Below are 18,920 nucleotides of genomic sequence, written 5' to 3'. Positions count from 1 at the left end.
GGGCAATCAGGACTGTATAAACATCTCATGATGACCTGGAGTTTGGCACACAAAGAAGTTGCAGAACCATGAATTGAGGATTGAGCTAAGTTAGAGGCCAGGTTTGACTACTGAGCTACAGACCAAAACTGAGACACGTGTGTGTGCTTTTTCCCCTTTGTTCTGGGTTTTAGCATGTTCCTACTTTATGCACAGATGATACATTTGGGGTTTGGGGATAAATGGCCTAAAACAAGAAAGGATATCTCAGATTCTAGGAATTACTGAAGTGGTACAGTACTCAGATTTCATTTTTGGTTATTTTTTTCTCTCTTTTTTTCTCTCCTGTAGTTTAAAGAATAAGATCTGGGTAAATGAATTTAGGTAAGCAAATGCCATGTGCGCACTCTTTGATATCCCATGTGATTGTAGAAAAAATCCGGGGCATCTCTTATCTGAAACTTGGCGCTTTATGGAGAGGTTAGTTGCAGATACATCAAAACCACCTTCTGGAGGGGAACTTGGACTTCAGGATGGCCTATTGCTTTCCGAGAAGATTGTAATTTGTGGAAGCTGCTAATAGCACATGATCAGTTGGCTGTACTCTTGCTCGCAGAGGTGGTCCTGTAAGCATAAACCCACTTCCAGCACAAGGGAGCGACCTGACATCGCAATCACAACAAGCGGCAAATGGCAATAGAGTCCATAGGGTTAATATTTACCTGCTGAAATGAAATGGGAGCATATTCTTGGTTAATTATGTGCACAGAAAGGAGGAGCTTTTACTGATTGTGGGAGATGTCATCTCGCATCCTCTCTGGGCTGCCAGAGCCCTGCCCTAAGCCTTGCAGGCACAGAAAATCAATGGACACATCTTGTGCTCAGCAGCGGTCACCGCCACATCCGTACCCCGTTGAATTTATAAGGCTCCTGTGCCACAGTATGTTAAGCCATCACTGTGCTATGATGAGCAGTGATGTACCAAAATGTTCACACCAAAAAGAAAAACTGCAGTGCTCACCCCTTGTGAATTATTCATAAATATTTCAGCCCAAACTCAAAGAAAAATATAAAAATGATCCAATTGTTTGGGGTTTTTTTCACTGTTTTCCCTTGAGAACTCACATTAGTCTGTTTTTGCCAGTTCTTCCAGACATTGTACTAACCCATATTTTTCTACTTGCAAAAACTGTTGCCAGATTGTCACTGTCCCCGCCAACACCTCCAGGCCCCTTCTTTTTATGAGGGTAAATTTTGTGTGGGTAACTATTTGTCTGTACAAAATTTCACACTCCGTGGGGCTGGGGCTAATCTAAACACAATCTTTTGAACATCTGCCTCCATATGAAGGGAGACAGCCACCGTTTCAGACATCTTGATGACGGAGGCCATGTTTCCGAATGGCGTGCGGAGAAAGATGGGAGCAGGTGTAGCTTTAAGGGTGCTCATAACTGTGTCCTTTCTGAAGATGCAGATAACTCCCAGATTAGTAATGCATGCAGAGCGCCACCAAGTCAGAAAACCTGGGTAAAGCATACAAAAGGATTTGTTTACTCCAGGCTGCTAAAATTCATCACGAGTACTCTCCTTGTTTGCAGGTATGGCGGGCTCTCGCTGGGTGCCAGCAGAGTTCAAGTGCTCCCTCCAAGTGACGAAGTCAATGACTCCATCAACCGAGTGAAGAAACTCTTTAACCTGGCCAAGGTAAAAATCAAGCAACTTCATCTCTTAGCTGTAAATAAGATTAGCAGTATTCTAACCTATGGTCAACTCAGTTTACTTTTTAATTTTTGAAGAGCAAAGATACACATTTTTTGGACAAATATGGAGGTATTCTCTTATTTTTGAAGCATACTTTGCAGTTTTTAAACATCTTTTCCCTCTAAATCTGTAATGTCCACTCTGGTTATTTTTGTAGTTTATGGTCTGGTTTTTGGAAATAAGTGCTTTGCAGAATATATCCTGGTTATGCTTACTGATACAGTACTGAATGCTTAAGAACATAAGAACATGCCATACTGGGTCAGACCAAGGGTCCATCAAGCCCAGCATCCTGTTTCCAACAGTGGCCAATCCAGGCCATAAGAACCTTACAAGTACCCGAAAACTAAGTCTATACCATGTTACTTTTGCTAGTAATAGCAGTGGCTATTTTCTAATTCAACTTAATTAATAGCAGGTAATGGACTTCTCCTCCAAGAACTTATCCAAACCTTTTTTAAATCCAACTGCACTAACCACATCCCCTGGCAACAAATTCCAGAGTTTAATTGTGCGTTGAGTGAAAAAGAACTTTCTCTGATTAGTTTTAAATGTGCTACATGCTGACTTCATGGAGTGCCCCATAGTCCTTCTATTATCCAAAAGAGTAAATAACAGATTCTCATTTACCCATTCTAGACCTCTCATGATTTTAAACACCTCCATCATATCCCCCCTCAGTCGTCTCTTCTCCAAGCTGAAAAATCCTAACCTCTTTAGTCTTTCCTCATAGGGGAGCTGTACCATCCCCTTTATCATTTTGGTCGCCCTTCTCTGTACCTTCTCCATCGAAACTATATCTTTTTTTAGATGCGGCAACCAGAATTGTACACAGTATTCAAGGTGCAGTCTCACCATGGAGCAATACAGAGGCATTATGACATTTTCCGTTTTATTCCCTTTCTAATAATCCCCAACATTCTCTTTGCTTTTTTGACTGCTGCAGCACACTGAACCGACGATTTCAATGTGTTATCCACTATGACGCCTAGATCTCTTTCCTGGGTGGTAGCTCCTAATATGGAACCTAACTTTGTGTAACTATAGCATGGGTTATTTTTCCCTATATGCATCACCTTGCACTTATCTACATTAAATTTCAACTGCCATTTGGATGCCCAATTTTCCAGTCTCACAAGGTCTTCCTGCAATTTTTCACAGTCCGCTTGTGATTTAACTACTCTGAATAATTTTGTATCATCTGCAAATTTGATTACTTCACTCGTCGTATTTCTTCCCAGATCATTTATAAATATATTAAAAGGTACAGGTCCCAATACAGATCCCTGAGGCACTCCACTGCCCACTCCCTTCCACTGAGAAAATTGTCCATTTAATAATACTCTCTGTTTCCTGTCTTTTAGCCAGTTTGAAATCCACAAAAGGACATCACCACCTATCCCATGACTTTTTACTTTTCCTAGAAGCCTCTCATGAGGAACTTTGTCAAATGCCTTCTGAAAATCCAAATACACTACATCTACCAATTCACCTTTATCCACATGTTTATTAACCCCTTCAAAAAAGTGAAGCAGATTTGTGAGGCAAGACTTGCCTTGGGTAAAGCCATGCTGACTTTGTTCCATTTAAACCATGTCTTTCTATATGTTTTGTGATTTTGATATTTAGAACACTTTCCACTATTTTTCCCGGCACTGAAGTCAGGCTAACTGGTCTGTAGTTTCCCGGATCGTCCCTGGAGTCCTTTTTAAATATTGGGGTTACATTAGCCACCCTCCAGTCTTCAGGTACAATGGATGATTTTAATGATAGGTTATAAATTTTTACTAATAGGTCTGAAATTTCATTTTTGAGTTCCTTCAGAACCCTGGGGTGTATACCATCCGGTCCAGGTGGTTTACTCCTTTTCAATTTGTCAATCAGGCCTACCACATCTTCTAGGCTCATTTTGATTTGGTTTAGTCCATCTGAATCATCACCTATGAAAACGTTCTTCAGAATGGGTATCTCCCCAACATCCTCTTCAGTAGACACCGAAGCAAAGAAATTGTTTAATCTTTCCGCGATGGCCTTATCTTCTTTAAGTGCCCCTTTAACCCCTTGATCATCTAATGGTCCAACTGACTCTCTCACAGGCTTTCTGCTTCAGATATATTTTAAAAAGTTTCACTGTGAGTTTTTGCCTCTACGGCCAACTTCTTTTCAAATTCTCTCTTAGCCTGTCTTATCAATGTCTTACATTTCACTTGTCAACGCTTATGCTTTATCCTATTTTCTTCTGTTGTAGCCTTCTTCCAATTTTTGAATGAAGATTTTGGATAAAATAGCTTCTTTCACCTCCCCTTTTAACCATGCCGGTAATCGTTTTGCCTTCTTTCCACCTTAATGTGTGGAATACATCTGGACTGTGCTTCTAGAATGGTATTTTTTAACAATGAGCACGCCTCTTGCACACATTTTACCTTTGTAGCTGCTCCTTTCAGCTTTTTTCTAACTATTTTTCTCATTTTTTCAAAGTTTCCCTTTTGAAAGTTTAGCATAAGAGCCGTGGATTTGCTTACTGTCCCTTTCCAGTCGTTAATTCAAATTTGATCATATTATGATCACTATTGCCAAGTGGCCCCACCACCTTTACCTCTCTCACCAAATTCTATGCTCCACTGAGAATTAGATCTAAAATTGCTCCCTCTCTCATTGGTTCCTGAACCAATTGCTCCATAAAACTGTCATTTATTTCATCCACGAACTTTATCTTTCTAGCATGTACCGATGATACATTTACCCAGTCAATATTGGAGTAATTGAAATCTCCCATTACTACTGCACTACCAGTTTGGGCCTGGATTCATCATTCATCACTGAATGATGAATCCAGTGAAAACGGGGAGCGGGGGGGGGGCGAAGGGGAGGCAGGCCTTCGGTATCTTTGCTGCTGGCTTTTGCACTGAATAGTGCCACCGTGAAAGGTGGTGCTATTCAGCATACTACTGCTGACAATAACGTTGGTAACGTTATCGCTGGCAGCGAAGACACCGCCGACTCCTCCCCTCCTCCTAATTTGCATTATATCGCATGCGAAAAGGCCTTATCGCACGGGATAAAGCTTTAGTGAATGACCCCCCTTGGTTAGCTTCCCTAATTTCTCTTAGCATTTCACTGTCCGTCTCACTATCTTGACCAGGTGGACGGTAGTATACTCCTATCACTATACTCTTCCACAACACACAAGGGATTTCTACCCATAAAGATTCGATTGTGCTTTTAGTCTCATGCAGGACGTTTATCCTGTTGAACTCTATGCCATCCTGGACATAAAGTGCCACACCGCCTCCCAGATGCTCCTTTCTGTCATTGCGATATAATTTGTACCCTGGTATAGCACTGTCCCATTGGTTATCCTCCTTGCACCATGTTTCTGAGATGCCAATTAAGTCTATGTCATCATTCACTGCTATACATTCTAATTCTCCCATCTTACTTCTTAGACTTCTGGCATTTTAGCATACAAACATTCCAAAGTTTGTTTTTTGTTTGTATTTTCATTCTGCTTTTTAATTGATAGGGATAAATTGGAAGTTTTTAGCTCAGGTGAGTTTTTAGTTACAGGCACTTGGACTAATGCTAGTTGGTCATGAAAACAATTTAGTAAACGTTTCTTTGACAAAACTATCCAGAATTCACATTGGGTAGGAATGTATGTATGACTAGAAAGAAGGCCAACATTAGGAAATAGGATGAGTTGACTAGCCCCTGCTCAGGTCCAGTGTGATTTCCAGTTTGTCTGTCCTAACTAGCCTTTTTCTCAGGTTGACTGAAACTTAGCTCATAGGAAAATTCAAACATTTTTTTACTTAGATTTTCACCAGGTAAAGTGTACTTGGTCTGAGCCTGTTGGGTTTTTTTCCCCATTCCAGATCGTTTCTGATTGTTTGCTGAGTGATGGCTGTTACTAAACTACATGAGTTGACTCATATCCAGTAATCCAAAGTGACTGGCAGGAAGGTTTCACGAGGCTGAATAGGCCAAGTGTAGCTGCTGTCATAGGGGCTCCCACATCTTACCTTTTGTTTTTTGTTGCAGCCGGTGTTCTGCAGCAAAACCTACAGTGAGTGGCCAGCTTGCAAGTCAGGTTAGAAAAGGAAATCTAGGTTGAGTCTAGGTTTATTTGGATTCTTCTCTGTCGAGGCAAACCAGTTCACATTTAATCCAAGCCACATCTGGGCAGGAGCAGTCACTGTGGCTCCAATAGCCAAGACTTGCTGAATCCCCTGCTTCAGAGGGCGCAAATCAAATAATCTGCTCTTCCTATCACAAGTATAAAACCTGCACATGTTACTGCTTTTTAGAGAGTGCAGTTTTCCAAATGCTGAATTTTGAGACTGAATCCTTGGATACTTTTACCTATGGGCTTCCAACTAATTCTCCAAAGGAAGGTACACGCTTCCTTTTCCTTTGAAAATTTCCCTGGGAAAAAGTCCCCACAAATGTATGTTCCCTCTCTTTTCTACAGACACGTTTCCCTGAAAAACAATGCACCTAGTTTTGAAAATGGAAAACTGTGCATGTTGCATTCTCTGTCCTAACCCCTGTCCCCCGGGAAGCCTCTGCTCTGTAGGTGCGGTAAGCACAACGAGGCAAAACGCACAATACTTTAACCCTCAGACAGGCTGGGCAATTTTCAAAAATCTCTTGAACATGGGTAAATGGCTTTGAAAAATCTCTCTTCTTAGGCCAGCACGAAAGACAAGAACATCTAATGTGCCCCCATTTCCAAATCAGAAAGATGAAGCGGTAAAGCACTGCTATTTTAGGGGACAATGTTCAGACAGGCCAGGTTGCTTGCAGGAGTTTCCCTTTGAAAATCTGCCAGTGGGCACGCCGGGTGGCAGGTGGGAGATGTGGGAGGTGATTTTCCTCTCCCAACTCAACCCTGCCCCTCCCCCCATCCTCCCATACACGATGTGGTTTAACCATGGGGGAGGGGGGGAAGGTCGGCAATTTTCAAAAGCCATTTTTATGTGGATGAACACATTTACCCACACAAAAACCCTTTGAGAACTGTCCTCTTACTGACGCTTATGAAAGTGGGACCATTGACATCTCTGGAGGTATGTGATGTGGAGAAGTGTCACCCCCTTAAAATAAGGTTGTTGCTCTCAAGATCAGGGTGACAGAGTTAACAGATCCAAAGATATACAAGTCAGACCAATGAGTTCATCTTAGAGGTTTTATTTCCTGGGCCTACAAACAAGTGTTAACTTTGCATTTGTTTCTACATGGTTTGAATGCTTCTTTGATTTTTTTGTAATGATAGCTCTGGGTAAGCTGATGAACTGTAAAAGGAGACGAGCGAGTACCCGCAAAAGTAACAAGTAGAATATAAATATCGTAAAGGTTTTTTGTTTTTTTTTAACTGGGTACATTCAACAAAAGAAATACTCTTTGTAACCCTGACAGGAAGGTTCCGCGACTCGTTTTCTGGACAGTCTTGCAGCCTTCATGAATGGACTTGACACGAAAGACAACGTGAAGGTAAGTAGTTACCAGTGGTGCAGCTGACGTGCTAAAGTGCGGATGATGATCATGTCATCAGCCAGTCGGATAGTTGCATTCCCTGAAGTTCTTATCTGTTTGGGTTGAATTTATAAAAGTTGTGTATATGTCAAAAGTGTTTAGACTTGTATTATTATTATTATTATTTTTTAACAAGAACAAAATATTCAGGATGGATGTGCTGTTCATGGTAGATTGCATGTGACATAGGGTAGGAAAGGCCATTCTTGTCTTCTTCCTTTATGGCTATCTTGGGGAGAAGCTCTGGTGATATTTTGAGCAGTATGCAAGAGGGAAAAGTTATTACTAGTCTGAAGAGCAAGAGTCAGGTGCTCTGCTCCTTCTGTACACGTTTTTATTCTATTTTAGTAAATGTCTTGACATGGCAACCTGCTGTAAGCATGTTGCAGCCCAGTTGTCAAAGGAAACCTGGAAAAACAAGAGCGTGATCCTGCTTGTCATGAGATACCAAACCCCTGAGCTTCAGCAGTTTCCTTGCCCAAGTATTTTGTGGGAATACTCAAAGGCGTAGGGGTAACCTACACAGAAGTTACAACCCTAAATACCTAAACCTGAGTGGAAGTTGTAGCCATAAATACCTTACTGGGCAGACTGTGTGGGCCATTTTGGTTTTTATCTGTTGTCATTTACTATCTTATTATCTGCCTGTTTTGCTTTACTGATGCTTTACAATTCCCCCCCTCAGGTGTGGTTTAATAACAAAGGCTGGCATGCCATTGGCGCTTTTCTGAATGTGATAAACAATGCTATTCTACGGTCCAGTCTCCGAGAGGAAGCAGACCCTAGCACATATGGAATCACGGCCTTCAACCACCCTCTGAATCTCACCAAGGAGCAGCTGTCCGAGGTGGCACTGTACGTGTCGTTTCTTTTTAGCCATATGCTCAGGTGCCCTCTATCTAAAAGATATGGGATGCAAAGTTTCATCTAGTTTATACATCTCTATATGATGTTTTTGTTTAAATTCTCTTAGTATTTAAGGTTTCTTACTTAGGTAATGTGAAGAACAGCCTGAGAAAGGGTCGTTAATATACCTGAAAATTTGCATCTTTAAACATTTCTCACCCTTGTAAAAGAATCATCTCTGCCCAACTGCTTTTGGTTTTCTTTAGAACTAGTTTACTTTGTGGCCTGGAGATGGCCATGTCCTTGATGGCCACTTATAGATCTGGTTTTAAGGATGATCACAGAATGCAAATTAGCTGTGCTCTTGGCCATATGAATGTCAGTACATTTGAGGAATATTTATTGTGGATATCCAGAAAAACCATCAGAAGAATATAAGAAGTGCCATGCTGGGTCAGACCAAAGGTTCATTGTGCCCAGCATGCTCTTTCTGGCAATGGGAAATCCCAAAAAGTAGATCCAGTTTCTTTTTGTTCATTCCCAGCATCAAGTAGTGGGTTTCCCATAGTTATCTGGTCAATAACTGCTTATGGCCTTTTTCTCCTTTTTGCAACTTGAAAGGTGCAGATTATTGGTCATCCTTATTTTATATCTTTGATGTGTTATCCTGAAAAATGTTAGTGAATTCTAAACATGTCTGCAAAGATCACTAGAGATGTCTAATAGTCAAAAGTTTTAGATATATTCAGTGAAGTCCCAGGCTGACAGAGGTTTATCCTCTTTTTTTATATTTTTCTTTGTGCAGAATGACCACATCAGTAGATGTTCTGGTTTCAATCTGTGTGATCTTCGCCATGTCTTTCGTCCCGGCCAGCTTTGTGGTTTTCTTGATTCAGGAGCGAGTAAGCAAGGCCAAGCACATGCAGTGCATTAGCGGTGTGAGACCTGTTATCTACTGGCTGGCCAATTTTGTCTGGGATATGGTAAGAGTGCACTATTGGCATATTTGCTGCTTCGATGCAGAACTGTTCATGCCTAGACTGGAACATGCTGAGTGACCTCATTAGTCAGTTTGTCATCATGAATGTAGTTAATGGAACTAGCTCTCATTTGCTGAACTAACTTTTATCAGAGTGCATGGGGAGCTTAAGGACTTTACAGTTGGCTTTTTTACGATGTAGAGTATAGCTGTTCATGTTACATATGTTTCATGAGCACAGATACAAATTTCTGCTTTCATTGACTTTTGCATGCTAACTGTCATGGCTTAGCTTATTTGAAAATAGTTCCTCTGGCTGCTCTTTAATCTTTGTTACCATGCAATTGGGCATGCCCCTGTTAGGAAATCTACTTTGTGTACTTATCACTAAAGCAGAATGAGTCAATATAGGCTTCAGCCCGGTCCAAGCCAAAGGTTTGCCTTTACCTTCACTCGAAGTCCTCCATGGAAATTAAGCCAAGCTGACCCAGGAACTCTTCCCAGCCTTTATGAGGCTCTTGTAATGGGAGTTATGTGTTTTGAAATCACAGGGGTCAGATTTTCCACTTTCAGTTACAGGAGCCTGCTGCTCTGATAAAGAGGGGAATCTCCCAAGACCAGTGGAAGGAAGGAGGTGTGCCCTCTGGCTGTAGTACTGAAGGATAGGAAGTTATATTGCTAAGGCTGAACTTTGTCTGAGACAAGTTACTGCTCCGATAGGGACCATGCATGGGGAAAAAAAAAAGGTGCTGCTGGGAATGTGGCTCTACAGGGCAGGGACTGTTAGAGATGTTGAAGAGTTCAAGACCACAAGTTTCACCAGAGTTAGTAATGGAAATTTCATCCAAATCAAGACTGCATGGTGCCAGAGGCAGATGCTGAGTACAGTCAAGGGAAAATATTAACATTGCACTAAAGAAGGCATGGGAGCTGCATTGATTAGATGAGAGTGAGAGAAAATCATGGACAGGAAGAAAACGGGTGGGTAGAAATAGCCTGAGAGATAAAGGGAAGAAAGAAAAAGAAGGGACATACTGTATAAAAATAAAATATCAACCAAATTAATATCAATGGAAAAGTTTATTTGATAAACACATAAGAGGCTGAATAGAAGAGAGGTCAGGAAGAACGTAAAATAAAATATTTTAAGAAAAGGAACAGAAAGATTTAAAAATAGTATGAAGACAGGAAGACAAGGTGAGAGCTGAGATAGCAAACAGTTAAAGAAATACCATATATAAAAAAAAAAAATCAGAAATGGGTCAATGAATGGGCGAGATACCATGGTAGCTGTACCTAGATATCCAGCGGCATTTGTCCGGATAAGTCTGCTGCTGAATATACCTGGCTAAAGTTACTCGGGTAACGTTATCAGGTAACTTTACAGTAGATAGTTTTACGACCACCCATAAGCCAGCTAACTATAGCTGGGTAGCACTTAATATCAGCACTCACTGGCTAACATTTAGCCCCATCCCCCAGAACACCCCTATCTCCATTCTTTTTTTTTTATCTGGGTAAATTTTGTATAGTAATGCGTTACCCAGACAAAATTTGCCCGGGGAAATTTTCAGATCTCAATTTTTGTATGGGTAACTCCAAATGTTTCCTGGAAAACCATCTGTTATCCTTTAGCATAACTTTTCTCAGCTATGATTCACTTGTCTTCCACTTTCTTTAGGTAGAATGAAGAGAACATGACGTATTTGTAGATTCGAATGTTTTTTAATAAAAATTTTGTTGTTGCATATAACTTATCTTTTTCTAGGCCAGTTTCAGCTAAATTGCATTCGTAAAATTAAGAATGTCGTACATTATATTTTTTGTCGCTGTAATTAACCTGGGGCTTTTTTTTTTTTATTTTAGTGCAATTATTTTGTTCCAGCTACCCTAGTCATCATCATCTTCATCTGTTTCCAGCAAGAGTCTTATGTGTCCTCATCCAACTTACCTGTTCTGGCTCTCCTCCTCCTGCTTTATGGGTAAGGTGCTGCCACTGGGACCCTCATGTAAGCATAGGTACATTTTTGGACCGTGCATTCTGGTTAAATTATTGAGTGATTTCTTGTGTACTTTTACATGCACTAGAAAGAGGCACGGTGGGTGGAGTTGCAGCAGGGAAACCATGTATATGCATGCTTTTGATTTTCGGATGTATATACGTAAATCTGCATGTACACATTTGCACTGGCTTCCGAACAGGGCTCTGCGAACACTTAGCGATTTTTGCAGCGGGCTTGTGGGCATCAGTCCAAATTTTCAAAATGGACTGAAGTCTGCATGTACTTTCTACATGCAGACTGTAACCTATTGTGGGTTGTTATAAAATTATCCTCTATAGCAGGGATTCTCAACTCAGTCTGCAGGACACACCCAGCCAGTCAGGATTTCAGGATATCCATAATGAATATGCATGAGAGAGATTGGTATGTGCTGCCTCCATTGCAGGCAGATCTGTCTCATGCATATTCATTGTAGATATCCAGATAGGCTGGGTGTGTCCCAAGGACTGGGCTGAGAACCACTGATCTATAAGTAGCATAAGCCATAGTGGTTATTTCAGGTACTGACAGCAGAGGTTACAGGCAAAAGTTCTTCCTTACTTTTCCTTGAAAATGGACACAGTTGTGATCCTTGATGCCACATAGGAAACATTAATTAGGAGAGCCAGAAAGAGAGATTTCAAAAGGCCGTGGAGGGTATACTTTCAAAGCTTTAGTTGGGAGCTACAAGGGTACAATGACTAAAACTGCCTACATGGATTTTCAAGCAGCTGAGAGGGCACCCATAGTTTCATAGGGGCGGATTTTAAAACGAGCGCGAATAGCCTACTTTTGTTTGCGCTCCAGGCGCAAACAAAAGTACGCTGGATTTTAGTAGATACGCGCGGAGCCGCGCATATCCGCTAAAATCCTGGATCGGCGCGCGCAAGGCTATCGATTTCGTATAGCCGGCGCGCATATCCATCCGATCTTCAGACACAAATGATGCAGGTGGCTTGTGTCCGGAGAGCAGGCTGGTTTGCATGGGCTGAAAAGCACACATAGACTCTGTCAGCAAGGTGGCATTACTGAAAGTTTTACCTTTTGGTGTCTTATTTTCCTCAGGTGGTCCATAACCCCACTCATGTACCCAGCATCCTTCGTGTTCAAGATCCCCAGTACAGCCTATGTGGTGCTCACCAGTGTTAACCTCTTCATCGGAATCAATGGCAGCGTGGCCACTTTTGTCCTTGAGCTCTTTACCAGTAATGTGAGTTCTCCATCTGTCCATCTGCAAACCAGCCTCTCTCCAGGGAAAGTGTTTCTCATGCTTTGCTTCTCTTCTGTCTTACTTGCTGTGCCTAAGGTGGTTAACATCTATTAACGGGGGTAATGCGTGTCACCCCCATGTCTTGTGAGAATATGTCAAACTCATTTCTCTGGGTGGTGCATCATTGAAGTTCCTATGGTACATTCCAGGAGAAATGATAAAACTTTGTTCTCGGAGACAAAGAAAGACAAACTGCGGATGGTTGACAGAGGGATCAATTTTCAGAAGGGTTTGGTACTTAACTTGGGGAATTAAGTGGCTAATTTGGCACTTTAAAAATTGACTAGAGTTTAAATTTAGGCTCCAAGAAAATGGACAGGGTGAGGAAAAAAAAGACAGAGGTCTAGCACTGATTTTCAGCACTCTGAGGCCCATATTCAAATGCATTTAGCTGGATAATAAAGAAGCTATCCAGCTAAATGAAAATATGGCAACTTAAATGGATAAATTCTTGCTAGATAAGTCATGGGCATTCCAGGGGCAGTTCAGATGTATTCCTCGGAGGAGCTGAGTTAACTGGATAAGTTATCTGGCTAATTCCGATATTCAGGGATAGTGGATAATTTATCCAGCTAACTCTGGTCTTCCTGGTGAGCTGACCTAACGTTATCCAGTTAACTTTAAGATAGCTGGGTATAATTAGCAGTTTGGCTGCACCGCAGAATATACAGTACTATTTAGCTGGATAAGTTTATCCGGCTAACTAGCAGAGCTTCACAGTGGCTGAATCTGTACCTCTCTGTTGCTAACTTAGGGGCCTAGTTACTAAATAAAACACATTAAATCATTTTAGTCTCCCTCCCTCTCCCTTGCAAAAATGGAATTTACTAAATAAAGTGTGTTAAACTCTTAAAGGTAAATTTTCAAAAGGCTTATGCGTGTAAAAGTAGCTTATATTGTAGCATTTTTCAAAACCCTGTTTACACATGTAAAACCCAGTTATACAAGCATAAATCCTTTTGAGAATTACCTTCATAGTGATCCCACATTTGTAGTAACAATTTCCCATGGCCAGGAATATACAGTGCAATATATATATATATATATATATATATGCTATCAGGAACCTGGCCCACACTGAAGAAAGGGGCAGCTAACCCAAAGCTTTTCTCCCCTTGCAGCACAGCCCCACCTTGATTAGCAAGCCTTGGCCTCCTGACCATAAACCTTGTCCATCAATCAAGTTACAAAAATGACCCATGCTCCTGTATACTCCCATTACCTAAGGGCAACCTCAGATTCCTCCAGGGTAGAGTGATGCCCAATCTCCCCTACTCTGCTGGTGCCTGATTCCAAATGGTGCTGGCTCACCTTAGGCTCTCCTTTTCCTCTCATGTATGAAGCAAAGGGGAGCCTTGAGGTCAGCTCGTGCTGTTTATTTCGGCACTGGTGTGGCAGGATCGATAGGGAATTGCTCTTGCCTGGGGGCACCAGATGCTGCTCTTAGATAAGGCAGGCAGGGGTTTCATGAATAGGGATTGGGATTTATGGACTGAGGGCAAGGCTTGATAATCTGGAGAGAGACTTCTGCTTGAGGGAATAGTGGGATCTCTGGATGGGGGTAGTCTCTGTGGGGGGGGGGGGGGGGCATTTCGGGATAGATGGTTCATTGCTGATCCTGGCCCATTGAGGAGCTGGTGCTCTTGAACATCAGCAGGCATGTTAGCCAGCCAGTGCTTTTGAGCAAACTTTACACTTGTTGAGATGTAGTTTACTTTGGGCAACAACACAAAACGAGAGATTTATTATGATTCATGTTATGCCATATTAAGTCGAATATTGAAATTAGACTATTTTACTACATCTAAATAGTTTCATATGACAAACGTGTCTACCCAAATTTTATATATTTATCTGCATCCAGCAGTGTATTATGATTTTAATCACTAACCATATATATATATATATACGGCCAGTAAAACTTAGCAAAATGCCGAACGATACCAATTATTTGGACATAACAGCACGTCCCCTGATGAAGAATCATTGATTCGAAACAAGGCCCTGTTGGGACATGAACACGGGACACAGATATACAAGAAGATAAGTTTTGGGAATTTGACTCATGCCTTATACTCTTGGCTTACATCTAAAAAGGTGTCGGCGTTTTTGGGAAAGGTTCAGCGATTTTGAAAGACATTTATGTGAATTCTTGCTAAAAGTAGTTAGTGACTTATGCCACATATTTATAAAATAGCTTTTGATTCAGTATACTGTTTTAAAATTTCAACATTGCAAATATATATTAACACACATTAATTGTGCACGCTAAGCAATCACAAAAAACCACCACGAGTGGGAGGAGGTTGGTTAGTGATTAAAATCATAATACACTGCTGGATGCAATGATACGATGAAATTATATGAAACCTTCCTCTTCTCTCCTTAAATATTTTTTCCTTGGTTACTTGTTTGTGCTTAACTCAGATAAATATATAAAATTTGGGTAGACACGCTTGTCATATGAAACTATTTAGATGTAGTAAAATAGTCTAATTTCAGTATTCGAGGTGATATCGTGCATTAGTGATATCAATATTATATCCCTCAAAAAATATAACTAGTGCATCGTTTATTCGGTATTTTTATATTAAGAACATAATAAATGCCCCTGGCTTAAGTCAGACCAATGGTCCACTGAGCCCAGCATCCTGTCTCCAACAGTGGTCAGTCCGGGTAGCCTGGAAGTACCCGGCAAATCCCAATATGAAAAGTCTGTTTCATGTTGCCCTCTGTAAGAATTTAGAGATGGAGAAATCAAAGTCCGTCTGGCTGATAATTATTTATTAAACTGTCCTCCAGAAACATGTTCACATCTTTTATTAAACGTATTTATACTCCTAGCATAAGAATAATAAGGCATGCCAGATCAAAGGTCCAGTCAAGCCCAGCGTCCCATGATCAACAGCGGCCAATCCAGGTCACAAGTACCCAGAAGGATCCCAAAGAATAGATCCAGTCCTCCTTGCTTATAACCAGGGATAAGCAGTGGCTTCCTCAAACCCACAGGGCTAATCCGGGAACTTGTCAAAATCCTTTATGAATCCAGCTACACAAATTGCATTTACCACCTCCTCTAGCAACAAATTCCAAAGTTTAAAATTGTGCTCTGAGTGAAAAAATACTTTCTCCGCTTTGTTTTAATAAGCTGTTTTGCATGCATTTGCTGCTGAGTATGGGCTGAATTTCCAAAGCCTTTTACATGTGGAAATGGCTTTTATAAAATTTCCAGAGGCTCAGTGCACATAAGTTTGGTGTGTAAGCTGATTTTCCTCATACATTTACGTGCAATGGGGAGAGGCATTCTGGGGGGTGAGGTTGGGACTTACCAGGCATTCTTATATCTTTGAAAAAGTATGCATTTAAGTTTGTTCACCTGCACAAACTGCCCCCTTGATAGAGAAGGCTTAACTTTGTGTGGGTGAGTTTGTGTGTGCACCAACTCACTTACTCAAGAAATTTGAAAACTCAGGGTAAAGTGCAGGGGCGGATTCCCGCTGACGACCGGCCCGGGGATTCGCCGCCCCAGAGATACCACGTGATCTATCGAGCGTGGCTCTATCACAGCCACGCTCGGCAGACCACGTGACTAGAGCGACCGGCCCACCAGGGAATGCCCGATCCCCCGATAGGCCAATCTGCCCCTGGTAAAGTGAACCTATACAAATTACGTGAAGACTTTACATCAACCCACACAGTTATAAAATTGCCCTCTCTGTAAGGAAAAACTGATCTGGAAATCAGGCTCTTAAGTGCCTATATCTTTGCAAATTAATTGCTGGCATAAATGTAGGCAAATTTTCAGTCATAAACCTAAGTGAAGTGCTCAGCATTATTTAAAAATTTACCTCAATGTTTCTTAACTTCTGCTTTCTTAGAAACTGAACAACATTAATGACATCTTGAAGTCAGTGCTTCTGATTTTTCCTCACTTCTGCCTGGGCCGAGGACTGATAGACATGGTGAAGAATCAGGCCATGGCTGATGCTTTGGAACGCTTTGGTGAGTGGTTTCTCATGATTCGAGCACTTTTCTTCTTATGGGGAATCCAATAATTGCATTTTAAGACTGGAAACATAACCCTCCCATTCCTCCACCTACAGAAAAGGTGACGTTTAGCCTGCATTCTTTTGTTTAAGTTAAAAAGGATCAATGTTGTATTCATATTGCAGCATGCAAATTATGCCTTAGGTGAAACAACTGTGCATCAGCTATATGGAAATTGTACGATAGGGGAGCTGATAGGATAGAGTTGCTGTGTAGTCCTTGGGCTGCAGATTTCTGATGCTTCTGCTGTAGTATATGATAGCTTAGGCACGATAAAAGCCTGAGGGAAGAATGACATGATAGAGCACAGTTCAGGAAGCTGAGGGAGGTAAAACATAGTAATGACTGCAGAAAAAGACCTAATGGTCCATCCAGTCTGCTCAGCAAGCTTCTTATGGTAGTAACTTCCACTCCGTGCAGGTTACCTCCAAGCCTTATGTTAAGGGTGGCAATATTAAAAATCAAAAACAAGCAACTTGCAAACCCACAACAAAATTACTGCTAGCAACATTTTTACAGAGTGAGCAGCCCTCCTGATAATTCATACAGTGCTGCTGCTTGAACGGGCTTTGCTTTTGGACTTGGCTGTCCTGCGTTTTTTCCATAATGTCTACGTATCAGTACCCTAGACTGTAAGTTAGGGTCCAGTGTTGTTGTCATCTAAATCCAATTCCCCTTTTCTAAAATAGTATTTACATTTAGAGATTTTTGTCTGTTTGCAGATAGAACCATTTCAATCCAGCTAACTAAAAAAAATAGGTTGTTTTGCTGACCAAGGATGTATAGTATATTGATTAAATTGAGCACTGTAGACCCTCAGTAGAGTATCTTTTTTTGTAATGAATTGAGCTTGCTTCTAGGAAGGTGTGCATCCTGTTCTCCAAATCTGCAAAGAGGCTATTGGGGGGATGGGGTGAAGGATCCCCTTTGGAAATGCAAAACATCCTGGCAGGTTAGGCAGTAAGGAAGAGGTGCTCTCTTGTGTGCAGATTGCCTCAAATCATGGAAAAATAACTTTTAGGTTGGGGGTAATCCTGTTCACAAAAAAAACACATTGGCTGGTGGAGGTCAGTTCATGATTAAAATACAATGATATCACCCGATTGGGGATAAAAGATGGTATGAAACTTTCCTCTTCAGCTAAAACAATGTTTTCCTTTGTGTTTTTAAAAAAATAATTTTTTCTTAAAAAAAGATGTTATAAAATATTTACACAACACACCTATCTGGAAGATCAAATTGTTGTTGAATGTTTAAAAGGGAAGAAATATCATCTGACGAGGTGATTCTGTGGTTTAACAGGATATAGTAGTTTGTTGAATCCCTCTGAAATTCTTATACATTAAGTGCATTTGAGTGTGGTATAAGATATATACATGTGTACATCTTGCTTGCACACAGAACCCCTTTGAAATTTCATCTTACTGTGATAGACCATATCTTTTTATTGTATTTATTCATCAAATCTCAAAGTAGTGTGTAGTGGTTTACAGAAAAATGCCCCATTCAAAACTGGTACTATACTTCATTCTGAAATCTCATACATCTTTAATATACATCCTTCCTAAAAATTGGCACTCATTATGTGACTAACTCTTTTTAAGTGGGATCATCAGTTATATCTTTAATCTTAGTGATCCATTAGAATAATGCTGCATCATTGAGCTGGTGGCTCAATTGGTAAATGCCATGCACTGCCATGCAGAAGGTGCCTGGTTTGGCTGGGCTAGGAATGCTGCAGAGGCATCGTTACCAGCACTTGAGGGGCAGGGAGTCATGGTCATTGCCTCAGTGTAAAACCTAGTGGCTGTATTCAGGGTCTATGATTACAGGGCTCCAGAAGGAGCCCTAAGGCTTGGCTCCCAGCCCAAGACCATTCCTGAAATGACAGAAATAAGCATAAATCAGGAGGAACTACAGAATAAGGGACAAAAATCCCCAGGTACTTACGAGTGCTTGGTGCTTGGGTGCCAGATCCCAGCCCTGGTTCCGACTGAACGGGAAGTACAAATGAACAGGAGGAAATTGCCGGGAAGAAGCACCCCAAAATAGTGACCCACTCAGAGCTCATATCCAGGCACCTCAGTGCTTATGCCTGTAGTGATTCAAATGACTGCCAAAACAGCCAAAATTTAACTTCCATATAGTAGCATAAATAACCTTTTGCAACCAAATTTTCACTAGTTGACTTTCAAAGTGATGAAGCCATAACCGAGAATGTGTTAGCTTTTGTGCTCTGTGGTCATGTCTCTATGTGACGGGATACATAAGAGCTCTTCTGGTGACGATAGCTAATTACGTGCCGGAATATAGGACCCGCGCCCTCTCTGCCAGATACTTGGGGCCTGGTCTGTTCCTCCAGTTTAGAAGCCATCATTAAGAATTTTAAATTTACAATTAAATTCAATCTGCAGCCAGTGTAGTCTGTTTGGTAAAGGCAAAAGACGACCCCTATAATCAA

At 41.2% G+C, this 18,920-nt stretch overlaps 1 protein-coding gene across 2 annotated transcripts in view; it reads left to right on the top strand.

The window, feature by feature from the left end:
• The window catches only part of ABCA1 (ATP binding cassette subfamily A member 1), a 212,039-nt gene that overhangs the window by 140,851 nt on the left and 52,268 nt on the right, over nucleotides 1-18,920 (top strand). For both annotated transcript variants that reach the window (XM_029604407.1, XM_029604396.1), the window contains exons 33-40: nucleotides 331-363; nucleotides 1,578-1,683; nucleotides 7,159-7,233; nucleotides 7,961-8,130; nucleotides 8,927-9,104; nucleotides 10,967-11,082; nucleotides 12,208-12,352; nucleotides 16,291-16,414. In XM_029604407.1, the coding sequence (XP_029460267.1) occupies nucleotides 331-363; nucleotides 1,578-1,683; nucleotides 7,159-7,233; nucleotides 7,961-8,130; nucleotides 8,927-9,104; nucleotides 10,967-11,082; nucleotides 12,208-12,352; nucleotides 16,291-16,414 (947 nt within the window). The remainder of the gene's footprint in view (nucleotides 1-330; nucleotides 364-1,577; nucleotides 1,684-7,158; nucleotides 7,234-7,960; nucleotides 8,131-8,926; nucleotides 9,105-10,966; nucleotides 11,083-12,207; nucleotides 12,353-16,290; nucleotides 16,415-18,920) is intronic.

The sequence above is a fragment of the Rhinatrema bivittatum genome, chromosome 1 (assembly GCF_901001135.1).
Source record: "Rhinatrema bivittatum chromosome 1, aRhiBiv1.1, whole genome shotgun sequence".
Classification (NCBI taxonomy): domain Eukaryota; kingdom Metazoa; phylum Chordata; class Amphibia; order Gymnophiona; family Rhinatrematidae; genus Rhinatrema; species Rhinatrema bivittatum.
Note: the sequence above shows the minus strand (reverse complement) of the source record. Positions and strands in the feature narration are given on the sequence as shown.